This window comes from Notechis scutatus, chromosome 4, assembly GCF_049901735.1.
Source record: "Notechis scutatus isolate UNSWTSFEM ecotype Mainland chromosome 4, rNotScu1.2, whole genome shotgun sequence".
NCBI lineage: Eukaryota > Metazoa > Chordata > Lepidosauria > Squamata > Elapidae > Notechis > Notechis scutatus.
In genome coordinates, this window is record NC_142012.1 from 49,545,554 (window position 1) to 49,558,601 (window position 13,048).

The 13,048-nt window shown below is 38.1% G+C and overlaps 1 protein-coding gene across 18 annotated transcripts in view; it reads left to right on the forward strand.

Moving 5' to 3' along the window:
• PROM1 (prominin 1) overlaps nucleotides 1–13,048 on the forward strand; it is an 85,332-nt gene that overhangs the window by 41,405 nt on the left and 30,879 nt on the right. For 8 of the 18 annotated variants that reach the window (XM_087963368.1, XM_087963362.1, XM_087963361.1 and 5 more), the window contains 7 exons: nucleotides 898–987; nucleotides 2,027–2,050; nucleotides 3,276–3,493; nucleotides 4,960–5,034; nucleotides 8,885–8,948; nucleotides 10,386–10,394; nucleotides 12,300–12,459. In XM_087963368.1, the coding sequence (XP_087819494.1) occupies nucleotides 898–987; nucleotides 2,027–2,050; nucleotides 3,276–3,493; nucleotides 4,960–5,034; nucleotides 8,885–8,948; nucleotides 10,386–10,394; nucleotides 12,300–12,459 (640 nt within the window). The remainder of the gene's footprint in view (nucleotides 1–897; nucleotides 988–2,026; nucleotides 2,051–3,275; nucleotides 3,494–4,959; nucleotides 5,035–8,884; nucleotides 8,949–10,385; nucleotides 10,395–12,299; nucleotides 12,460–13,048) is intronic. The other 10 variants (XM_087963373.1, XM_087963369.1, XM_087963377.1 and 7 more) reach the window with 3 other exon arrangements.

The following is a 13,048-nucleotide window of genomic DNA, read 5'->3' on the forward strand; positions in this document are numbered from 1 at the left end:
CTCATTGGAAAATATACATCCAGGGGGTGGGGGGAAGACCAGGATCAAGGGTGAAATGAATGATGTGTCAGAGTCAGCTGCAACCAGGAAACGCCAACATGTTAACTCCTAATAAATCAATCTTTTTTACTCTGAGAGATGTGGCTAAAGACTTATGATTTGAATGGAGTGCATGTTGGAGCCCTGACACATGCATTCACAGTCTTGCTTCCATCACGACCAAATCAGGTTGCAACCAAAGTCATGGAACGGATTACGGTCATGACCAGAGGTTCTACTGTATGTATAAGTGTTGCATTTAGTGCCAGAATGACCTTTTTTGTGTGCCTTCAATTTAGTATTGACTCCTGGCTAAACTAGTATCTGACTAGTATCCAATTTGGTCGTTGGCTAGGTTTTGGAAGAGGTTTGCCATTGCTTTCTTCCTAGGGCTGAGAGAGAGAGTGACTGGCCAAGGTCACCTAGCTAGTTTTGTGTCTGAACAGGACTAGAACCCATGGACTCTTGGTTTCTAGCCTGATGCCTTAACCACTATACCGAACTGGCTATTAGATTAAACACATGTAATGAGAAGGTTCAAAATTTGGGTGATAACAAAGTTATCTATGTTGCAGGTTCAAAAAAATAATCCTAAGTAACTAGTGTTCTTAAGAGTTAAGATTCCTGGACAAACTGTCTATTTACTATTTAACACTATTTAAAATCAATGACCAGAGTTTGTGTATGCTTTAATCAAACTAGAATTTAATTTTTGTTATAATGTAAGAAAAATAATGGCATGGGTAAGGATTGATAATTTACATGCTGTTTGGGTTGTAGCTGTGGTGTTTAAATGCAAAAGTGTACCCTCAGTTAATTGGCAGTTGATTTTCTTCCCATCATTTCTTTCTCCAACAGATGTTGGGACATTGCTTAGCAGTCGAGTCTGGGAACAGCTGGGAAAGGAGGTATACCCTGCTCTTGATGCTGCCCTTACCATGGCAGGAGGTAAAAGAATCACTGCATTTATAAATGTCAAATTATGGGGATAGGGTTGGTTGCAAAAATTAGATACATTCAATCATCAAGACTGCTGAAATGCCTCCTACAGTGTATCCCCAATACCCCAAATGCAATCAATCACCAATGTTTTGCAAAAATAACTCCATAGTTTTCTTTGAAAGCTCTGAAGTGATGCAGAGACCTTCTGTCCTTCTCTATATGGTGTTGCCAACCCCTGTTGAATGCTAGGAATTTTGAAATGATGCCAATATATTTAGATTGAGTGGGGACTGAACATTTACAGTGCCATGCATTAGTACACAGCCACTAATTGCAAATTGCTAGACAATGGGGGTGCTTGAGGATTCCCCCTGCCATGTATTCATCCACATTTTTTCTAGACAGTCCACAGCTGCATACCAAAATTTTGGCAACTCTGGTCCAATTGTATATTTCCGTGAATGCTTAAATGAACAAAAGTTGGCCAAACTCTGCATGGGAAAGTGTCCATATTTTTTGCCTCTGTTTGTTCATTTTGAATTGAGACAGCTGCATGTAATCAGTAAGCACACAATAATATTTTCAGAAAGATGTGCTTAGCTTTGCCCTATGCAGAGGTGGTGTCATCTTCTGTGCATTTATGAATTCATTGAAAGTTAAGAGTTCAATCAGATACGTCTAAACTTCTGCATCCAATTTGTATGGAAGTGACTGTCCTGGAGAAAAATAGTAGAATGAAAGGTAGATGGCAGGGGGAACTATGCAGGCAAGGGTTAAACATTCCACTTCTATCTGCTGGTCTCCCCACACTTTACCCATCACCTCTTTGCTTTGCAGCTGTTGGGAGATTTAATTCCCCAGGCTTGGACTGCTTGTATGCTTTCAGTTGTAGTTCCCATAAACCATACCAAGTGCCAAACATCACAGTTGGTAGAGAGTAGTTAGTTACCTTTCTTAATGGTAGAAACTCTATGTTGGCCATCAAACCTGTCTGCATTTTTCAATCTTTGTCCTGCATTCTTTCTTTTATTTTTCGGTCTTGAAGTCAAAGTGGAAAGGGTCATTAAAGGTAAAATGATCTCAAATGCATTTTGTGAAGTGCTTCCTCTAGTTTCCACTCTCTGTGCAGTTTGTCTTGTCAAATTTCTCTTTTTTTTCAGCGATTCATTGCTTTGCTCCTTGGTTTAGAATTCAACAGCATTGCTTGCCCATTAGTTCTGGCTGCTTTTTGTAACTTATTCCTGCAAATCTTCTTAAATCCTGCAGGACTGTTCAGGAGCAAAAGGCTATAGTTTGAAGCTTATAGTTCTTTGTACATGTCCCCAGCCCTACCAGCTGGCAGATATGCAGAAGTGATGAAAAATGTGCAGTAGTAGCAAGCACCTACCATTTGTTTATACTATAGGGTTTTTGGCAAAAGGGGATATAGGACAAATAACATTTGTAATTTGATTATTATTTCATTTATTTTCGACCCAATATTGGGTGCATTGCATTTCAAATTTGGGTCTTAAAAGAGTACTTTGGAATGTATGGGAACACAGACATCTGCATCTATCAAAGTGTTACCTTTTCCTGGGATTGCGTGGCTATCCTCTGCATTGTCCTCTACAAAAATATAGCTGCTGTAAAGAGTTGTAGGTAGATACTATGTTTGCAATTCCATACACCCCAAATAATTCTTTTAGAATAAAACCTGAAGCATTGCACTGTTTTAATTGATGTAGCACTTCAAACTTTACAGTAGTTAGACAAAACAGCTTGGAATAGAAATGTTCCAACTGCAAAGGGTGCTGTTCCAATTGCAGCACAGTTGCTACAAGGTTGGAGTGATCTTCCAGGAAATGTTCCAGTCTTAGATCAAGAGGATCTGACATATCAGACATTGTCTGATCTCAAAATGGAACATTCCAGTTGCAAACTGACAGTCCATTTCAGGACTGGGTCATTTCCAGGATGGTGGGTCCAACAAAAGCAGGGACCCTTTATTAATATGAACTTTGTTCAGTTAATATATCCACATGTTCAGAGAAATCAGAGGGAAATATCTATGTGCCCTTGCAACAAAGGATATTCTAAAATGCTTTAGCTAAGCAAGCTAAGCTTTGATGGTATCAAACCTGTTCAAATACTAGTTTATGGTTTACTCTTTCAGATATGATGTTTAACTTTGAACAAGAAAAATGCAGAGTTTAGACATTTTGAATAAAAACTACCAGATATGTGTATGCCACTTTGTAAAACTAAGCCACGTTATGCAGATTGTAATGAAATTAATCTTTTTACCACTGTAGCTATTAGAGAGACAAAAGAGGCACTGGAGAATGTGAGTGGGTGTCTGGAAATGCTACAGGAGGGCACTGAGAAGCTGCACACCAGCCTGATGGATGTGATGGAAGACTTGATAGATACTCTTAATGATTCAGCTTGCACAGCTACCCAGGCCACTTCAACTTGCAACCTTATCAGAAATTCTTTGAATCAGCTAACCATTAATGCTAATTACAGCAAGGTAAGCTATACTCTCCATGCTTCTGTAAAAAGATTGGTTCTTTGCCTTCAGAAGAAAGCTAGGGCTTACTTAGCTGAACATTGAGAAGATAGAAAACTCATACGCTGGGCAAACAATATAGATTTTCTTGCTGTGCCAACTATTTATGAGATATCTTAAACCGGACTTTTAGAGCATCTCATGTAGAGATGATCTATACTTGCAAAAGAAGGTTTACTTTCGGGAAAATATATCTGTCCTTAAAAACATTTTATTTGAAGGTAGTCGAACTTCTTTTAGATTAATGGACAAACAGTTAGAAAAAAGCCATGGAAGATTATTTCAATATATGATTTCTGCAACAAAATTATTATATGCAGATATTATATTGAGAGAGTCAATACTACCCATTACGAAGGAATGGTTGGTGAAGTCTACAGATTCTGCTCAAATGGATAAATTGATTTCTTTGATTATAAAAAATGATTATCTACATTTATTGGTAGTTGGGAGTCTTCTACAGACTTCTGTAAAAATGAAGAAATGAACTTGTGATGTATGTTTTGGTTAGGTAGGATAGATTATAAAAATAAGAGTAGAGGTTAAAATATATTTTCTTTTTCTTTGAATTTTTTTTCTTTATCATTGACATGCCATTAGCATGTTGCAAAACTTCTGTATCTGTTAAATCTTACAGTAAAATTGTTCACTTAGGCTATTTTTCTTTATTCTCTCTCTTTCCAAGTGATTTATCTTTAAAGTGGTAGGGTCATCTTTAATGGTTGAGAATGCAATAATGGAGACAGGTGTTTTTTTCTAATCTAATCAATTCAATCTTCCTTTGGTGGGGAATTGGATTAAATTCAGGATCATCTTCATTTCATGTAAATGTGTCCTCTTCCCAACAAAGATAATTGATAGAATATATATATTTTCAATGAACTTTTTGGTCCACTGAAGCTAGAGGATAAGCAGTATAGTGCTAGTAGGATATGAGAGTGTCCATTACTCTTTCTGCCCCTAAATTGTCTAAAACTGCCCAAATTAGATTGAAAAACTTTTAATTTATTTTCTTTAAAGAAAAAACAGTTGGGGAAAATGACACCAATCTGAGTTTTCAGCACATGTAGCAGTAGATGATTGGCTATTATTATGTTGATTGATGTAGAAAATCTCTACTGGGTCTTTGGAAAGACGCAAACAATCTCAGAGCATCATAAGCCTCTCTGTTTGTATTACATATGCAGCTCACATGAAAATCAATTTTATTGATTGCTTCTCCATCAATAAAGCCTGTAACATAAAACAGAAAGTGCTAATGTTTCTAGTGAGATGATTGAAGAGTGTCTACATTGGCAAGAATAATGAAGGAGAATTTAGGATGCTTTTTGTGATATTAGGATCATACAATAGCACAATCAGCAAAACTTAAAGTACTTCTTCTATATATTGCAATATTAACTTGAAATTATTTTCCCTTCTTTTAGTTACCAGGAGTGAATCCTCAGCTTGCCAAAGTCAACGAAGTCCTTAAAATAGACCTTTCCAATCTCATTCAAAAGGTATGATTGTGCCTGGTCAAGGCACATGTATTTGGCTACATGTTGCATCCCAAATGCCACTCTATTGTTTATCATGTTGCGTTTGATATTCATAAGTTATTTCAACAAGCAGATACTCAAATATGGAAGGTGTGCACAAAGGAAACTCACAGTTTCTCTGTTAATATTTTTTTTAGCATTTGGAGCTGAAATACAAAGAGAAACACAATTTAATCTTCTTTATCACAAGGCAACTTACACATGCTGTCAGCATTCCAGAGATTATCCATTCCAGCCAATAACTCCAAGACAACCATAATCTCAAAGTACTTTTATTAGAATAGAACTTGGTACTTCTGTGGAATTCCAAAACTAAAGTCCCCCCCCCAACTTCCCACAACCTACAACCTTTTCCCCAAATCATACATCACATGAACCAATCCTCCTTCAGCCCCAATTCTTGCTGAGCCATTCACAATGACCTTGAATACTACAGAATCTATTTTGTCTACTGAGCTACTCAGACAACATCAGCCTGCTCCAATCCTCTGCAGCTGTGTGGCAGCTTTTAATAATGATTCCAAAGCTGACACATACATTTTTTAAAATCTTCTATTTATAGCACATACAGGTAGTCCTTGATTTGCAACCATTTGTTTAGCAACCATTCAAAGTTACAATGGCACTGAATACAATAGCCTTCACATTTAATGACTGTTACGTTGCAGCATCCTCATGGTCATGTGATCAAAATTCAAGCACTTATATTCACGATGTTTGCAGCATCCCAGGATCATGTGATCACCAATTGCAACCTTCCCAACTGGCTTCTGACCAACAAAGCCAAAGGGGGAAGCCAGATTTTCCTAACAACCATGTGATTCACTTAACAACTACAGTGATTTGCTTAACAACTATGGCCAAAAGTGATATGAAATTGGATGTGACTCACTTAAGAACCACCTTGCTTAGAAATGGAAATTTTGGGACTTCTGATGGTGACGTCATGACGGTGCAGGGAAAAGAGAATGGGCTCCATTCCTTTGACCTAAATTTTCACATCTGGAGGCTCTCCAAGGGCCCGCTGGTCTTGGAGGGATATGTGGACAAGAGGAGAAGCCTGGGGAACAGCGAGGTGAAAGGCTCGCTGCAACGAAGGGAAACTCCCCAAACCCGGTGAGAAAGTGTCCTGTCATCTTGCTATGGCAGACTCGAGACAACCAGACAACCAGGATAAGGAAGGGAAGAATCTTGAATATGCTGAGGCATCAGGTGTAATCAGGAGAGCCCTGTGCTGCAAAAAGGTGGAGAATTGCGCCAGAAGAAAGTAATTCCTAGAATATCTACGGCGGAATAGAGAGACTCTGAGGGAGTGGGGTGGAAGCCCAGCGATAGCAGCGATTTGCTGGTGTATGAGCTGATACATAATACGAGGCAAGGACAAAACTAAACAAAGGGAAAAGAAAGATGTTTGTGTTTGATGTTTGGTTGAATAGAGCTGAACAGAAAGACGCCGTTTTGACGCTGATTGGGGGAAAATCGGAAGATCAGATGCCGCTGCAAGAGGAACTGAGAGAGATGGATTTAGAGTGAACATAGAGCTATACTGCAGAGTGATTTTGAATATAACGCCATTAAGTGACTAACTGTAATTCTATCAAGTATTGGTACTACTATATATATCATCTATGCTTTTTCCTTACTCTTATTATTAGTGATATTAGAGCTATAAAGAGAGATATAATTAGAGAATCAAATCAATATATAACTTAAGGGGACAAGTACTGAGAAATTGACTACTGCTGTGGATTATACAACAGGGGAATAGAGCTTATATTTATTACTGTGCTATTTAACTTTTAATATTATTCCAAATAGATTTTATATATCTTTTTTCTGATTATAGAAATATAAATTACACTAGACAAGAATTTAACATATCCTGTATATAAAATATAGACGCAAATTTATTATCTTATTGATTATTATATCTACCGTGTTTCTCATATAATAAGTCCGGGTCTTATTTTTTTTTTTTGAGCTCCGAAAAAACGGCTAGGACATCTTTTGGGGGGGTGAATTAATTTCTCCGCCCCCGCACACCTTTGTCTAGAGTGCCCACAGGCAGCCACGCCTCACCACCAGCCACTCCTAATGGCCGATCATGGTGGCGCGCAGAGGGCTCCCTACCCCTGCCAAGTGCCTTTGCTGCAGACCCGAGTCAACAGGCAGGCATCGTCATCGTGGATGTCCACCGGCAGCATTTCAGCTGCTTCTCGGGCCTCTGTAGCTTCTATGATTCCTGCTGGCGCTGGTGCCTCTCTCGCCAGTGCCGTCTCCAACAACAGTGTCTGAGTCACTCCCGCTTTTTCCCCTGTCCCCGTCCCTGCAACAACAGGGGAAAAAAAACATTTTTAGATACTGGGGAGCACCGTGCAGTGCATTTTAGTTTAATCCCGAGTGGCTGGTTGGCGTGAGAAGAGCCGAGTGAGTGTCTCTGCCGCTGCTACCCTGGGTGCTCCAGCCTCCTGCTCTGCAAGCTTCCAGAAGTCCCAGTGCGTAGCCCGTTCCTGCATTCCAAGCGCGCCCAGGCCGAGCTGCAGCTGTCTCTCTCTCGCCAGCCAGCGCCATCTCCAACAACAGCAGCAGCAGCGGCGGGAACCATGGAAGTTATGGAGGTGGCTCCCCCTCCTGAGAAGCACCTGAAACACTTCCACAGTTCCCGCCACTGCTGCTGCTGGTTGTTGGAAATGGTGCGCTGGCAGGAGAGGGACAGGAAAATTCCCCACCATGTTTTCCTACCGATCAACCATTCTTTATTTGGGATCGCAGGATACTGTCTCCAGCTCTGTTCTCAGGGTGAGAGTGAGCGATAGAGAGGCTTTTGGCTTCATGCAAGGAAAGCAGCAGAAGTCTTTCTTTCTCTCCCCCAAACTCCGCCAGAAATGAGTCATTGTGAAACTTGTCGTGGCATGCAGCCAAAAGCAGAAGAAAGAAGCAGAAAGAAGCAGCCCGGTGGTCAGACTAGGCATGTGGGGCAAGTGGGGCAAATTCCCCCCCTCCGCTCTTTCCCCCCTCCCCTCACTACCTCATGTTGTTCGCAATGCAAGCAACTCATTGCTTGTGTGTGTTTCTGCACAGTCTGGATTAATCGCTTTGGGAGTGACATTTCTATGGACCACCAAAATTTTCTCGTGGATCACCAGTGGTCCCCGGCCCACTGGTTGGCAACCACTGTTCTAAAATACTAAGTTGGGTTGCTGTGTGCAGGAGGTGGGGGAATTGAGTTATGGGAAATCAAAGAGTGTTCATTTGAACCAGTCAGCTAAAATAAATTGTAATAAATGAATAGATTGTGGAAACAGGACTATGGTATTTGCAGACATTTCACAGAGGCTATTCTGTATATGTTGATGCCTCTTACATATCAGAGAAGTGTGATTTTCCCCTTCATGTATATGCCTTAAGAACATACCAGCTCAGAGTGTTGAGGAAGAGAGCTGAATTTAAGTTGGTCCATGGTGAAGTTTTTGCCTGATAAAAGCCAGTCTTTTGCCTGATAAAATTCTTCTAATTTTTTGAGGAAATAAGGGCTAAGAACATAGATCCACCTATTCTTCTACCAGGCCCAGGGTGCTGCTGATAAGTAGAACCTTCATTGAGCTCATACAGTGGTCAGGATGTTTGAATTTAGTTGGATTCTGGAGTAAGAATGCCTTATTCTGTTTGCAGTTTATATTTCAGTTTCTAAAATTAAAATGGAGCAGTAATGTACAGAGTTACATTAACAAGGATTAGTCTGCCTCTTCTTAAATACAGAAATAAATGTTATCTTTTGTAATTGTGGTATTGCTGGATGTGTTCATTCCAGGGTTATGCAGCATTTAATGATACTCCTGAACTGATACGGGATCAAACAAAGAATATTTTATCAGGTAAGGAAGATTAAGGGATTAATTTGTTGACTGTAAAAATTTATGTGATTGGAATACAGCACTGAATGGAAAAATGGGAAACTTCCTATAAAATGAGAAAAAACAATTAAAATATAGGCCTATTATGTGTTATTAAACAGATACTAGATACACTGTGAGGTCCTTGGTGCTCCCTGAGCTTGGTTGTTTTCTTGCAGACATTTCATCACCAAACTGACATCTTCAGCACTGATGATATTGCCTAGTTTAATAATGAAACATCTGCAGAAAAGCAACCAAGCTCAGAGAGCACTAAGGATCCAACAGTTCAACCCTAAGCTACAAATATTATCTTCCAATTGATAACACTAAATATATCAAAATTTCTGATTCTGAATTGTTCTGCATTTTACAATCATAGCAGTCATCTAGAGTTGCTTCAACATAATCTTGGCTATTTGGGATTAGAGTGTTTTTGTTCATTATATGAGACATAAAATCATAGTAAAGCTGTGGAAAAATGTATTGAGGGAAGCAATAAATAGAGAATAGGGGAGTTTGAAAGGAGAATAATATCAATTTAGCTATGTAAACCTGATTTAGGATGTGAACTTGCTTACATCATGGCCTAAAGACTTCCTTTTGAAAAGAACAATTGTAGTCATGAACTCTTAAGATGGAAGTTACTGAAGAGGCAACAACCAAATACGAACAATGCTTGGAGTATGGTGATTCACAAGATTTCTTAGCTGATTCTTCTAGAGATCTCCCTGCTTGATGTGTTTGGTTTTTTTAGTCCCAGCCTATTTACAATTATTCCCCAAAACAAAGCCGAATCAGAATATTATCCATGAACTCTAATAATAATATTGTTAAAAAGTGGAATTAATTTAACATAAGTTGTTGTTGAGGTACATGGGAGTCTAACGGAGAAAGGCCAAGGAAAGAAAGCAGTCTGTCTTGAGGAGCAAGGCTGATGTAGGGAAAGCTTTGAATAAAGCATATGAAGATACTGAATGTCCTTCTCATCTCTCCATGCTTTGATGTAAAAAGTAAAAATAATGTACAAAAGCTGTAGTATAGAATCTATGTAGAAAGGTTGATCATGGATTCTCTTTATTATCAGTTCCCAGGTACTTCAATTCAAGAAAAGATTGAATATTGCTTTGCACTTTCTATATGAATTAAGTTCCTTTTCAATAAATTTCCTTTTCATATAAACTTTTTTATATTTATTCCCAAATTAACATTTGAAATCCTTCAAGAACCAGGTAAATTCATTTTAAGGTCTAGATTTGGCCTGTAAACTTCTGGTTGACCACTCCAGACACAATTTTAGTAGTTTATAACTTTTCATGAACTAAGTCCTTGCATGTTATAAAGAAAACCAAAGAAAGTGTTTATTAACCTCTTCTATTTTCATTCTTGCATATGGATCCGTTCTGCCATTATAAACAGCTGTACCTCGTAAGTTTGAAAGAGCATGGAAGGAATGTATATGTAAACATATGCATGCTTTGTCAAAAAATGAAATTATTCCCAGAATGCCTTTTTCAACCAGGGAGATGTTAAAAGCAAAGCAATTACTCAGTTATTTTTAATATGCATTAAGCCCCATTGCTTTTGTGGAAATTGCATGCCACATTCTGCCTAGTGAAAAAATGTGTTAAAGGTAAGCTATATATTTAGCCTGCCATTATGGAGAAAATCAGATATTATATCTGCAACCTAATTAATATTGATATGCAAGTCCAGTATTGCTTGGAATGCAGATGGAGATGCTGGTCACCTATTTCTACTTAAATACATCTATTTTCATCCCAAAAACTCCCAGTTCATTTTTTCCCCTCATAATTCCTGATAGATTTTCTTGAAGACAAAAGATAAATATTTTGAGGGCATTCTTAAATTTCACAGAGAGACTTAATAAATTGCTTTTAGCAAATCTTAGAAACTGGTGGGGTTTAAAATTTCACATTTTAATACATATAGCTCTTTCTATTATAAAATGTTTTAGTAGAGCTGCCATATTCTTTGCAGGTCCATATCTCCATAAGCAGGCACTATTACCAACATGTAGTATAGATAACATATCAGAATGTTTCTTGCACAAATATTTATGACATTTAAAAAAAGTAAGTAACCTTGCTTGTGCAGTAACTTTGGATCTGTTTATTTTATTTTTATTTTTTGCTACATATCTCAATTTAGAATTAGAATTGTTTCCATGTAAATGTAAGACTGGAGAAAAACAACAACCAATGAACTGGTTTAGACATGCCTAAATATGTTAATGTGTGGAAATATTTGGATGATGATCAAACAGAGTGATTTTGAGCTACAGTTCAATTCATACCATATTCTCAGTAGGGTCAAGACCATGAGAACACTCTTAAAAAATATCCCATCTCCTCCTCAGACAAGCACTCATAGAGAACTTGTTTTTTTCTTTCTGGTGCAAATGCTTGATTGGCATTAGATTTCTTCATCTCATCCCATTGCTCTCAATGGCTCAGATACTTTATTTCCAGTTGCAGGTCTTCTTGCTTTCCAGGGTCATCTCACTCTTCTTGCTTCCAGGACCTCCCTCTTGTATTATTTTCTTCCTCAAATTTCAAAAGAGCTCTTGATTCCTCTGGGCTCCAATTAGACTAAAAAATGCTAAGTAAAGATGGTAGAGAGCAGATAAGAATTGAGCCCAGAGCATCAGGAGGACAAGTGCTGGAGGCCTGTTTCACTTGAAAATGCTTCTGGTTTCTACCTGCTTTGAATAATATCAGATAAAATAATAATACCATGATAATAAGCAGTAAGAAAATACGTAAGCAGAATGCCTTGATTTATTAGAAAAGGTAATGAATGAGCAGAATGAATCAGATTAAAATGTTTTAGCCAAAGCACTGTAACTATTGAAGTCCCATGTTGTTCTCTTTAAAGTAGTAGAACAAAGATCTTCAAACTTGGCAAGTTTAAGACTTGTAGAGTTCAACTCCCAGAATTTCCGAGCTAACATGACTGAAGGAAGAATTCTGGGAGTTGAAGTCCACAAGCTGTCAAGTTTGAAGACCCTTGTAGTAGAATTTCATTTGGGTTGCAGGTTTTACATGATTAAATGCTTCACATTTTATTAGGTAGGCTTTTGGTCATGGGAGCAGACACAGACTTGTCTCCTTGGTGAGAACAAGGCTGTTGTTTCATTGGAATGAACATGCTTCAGTAGAAAGGTTGCATGAATTTAAGCATTGCATCAGTATGTTTGCAACATTAAAAGCTTGCTTTTAGAGGTGGAATCCAATAAGTCCTTTTTGTTTGTGGCAAGTCATTTTGTGTCAAGCATAAGTGAAATCCTTAACATGCATTCATCCTTTTCAGATATAAAAAGTATCTTGGAAAATGTTGGTTCAAACATCACAGCCTTTACTAAAAAGCTTCCCATTCAGAAGATTCTAACAGATTTCACGGTATATCTCACTCAGAGTGAAGCATATGTTGAATATTATTTTCCATTAGTGGAGCAATATGATTTCTACAGGTATGTGCATATTTGATGAAAAAAATGCAGAGGCTATTCCCTAAGTATTATTGAAGATCAATACATGTAAAACTACTTCGAGCTGAAACAAGGGGATGCCTATTATATAGCCATATCTAGCTAAACTGGAGAAGCATTTGCAAGCACAATGCAAATACATAATGATCTGTAGAAAAACATGCAGGGCAGCAGTATTCAAAGCCAAAACATTTTAGGTCTTTTTTATACTTCAGGTACATTTAAATTAGTATAAATTACATATAACTTCAACTGCTTGTTCTGCCCCAGAGACTGGAATTAGAACATCTTGGAGTCCAATAGAAATAGGCTTCTCGTGCCTAGAGGGAAGACTAATTAATACCTTAATTCCATCCAGAAAATAGATAATCCTAATTATGTTTTCAGGGGGGAAAGACAAGAGAACAAAGATCAGATCCAAGAAATAAAGAATTATTATACCAGAGAGGTCTTGGCGAGCAGACAATGCTGGAGGTGCAAGAGATACATGTTGAGGTTCTCAAAAGGGAGACATTTTCCTACTGATGCTGATGCTTTATTTAACATTTTTATAAACATAATAAGTAGATTT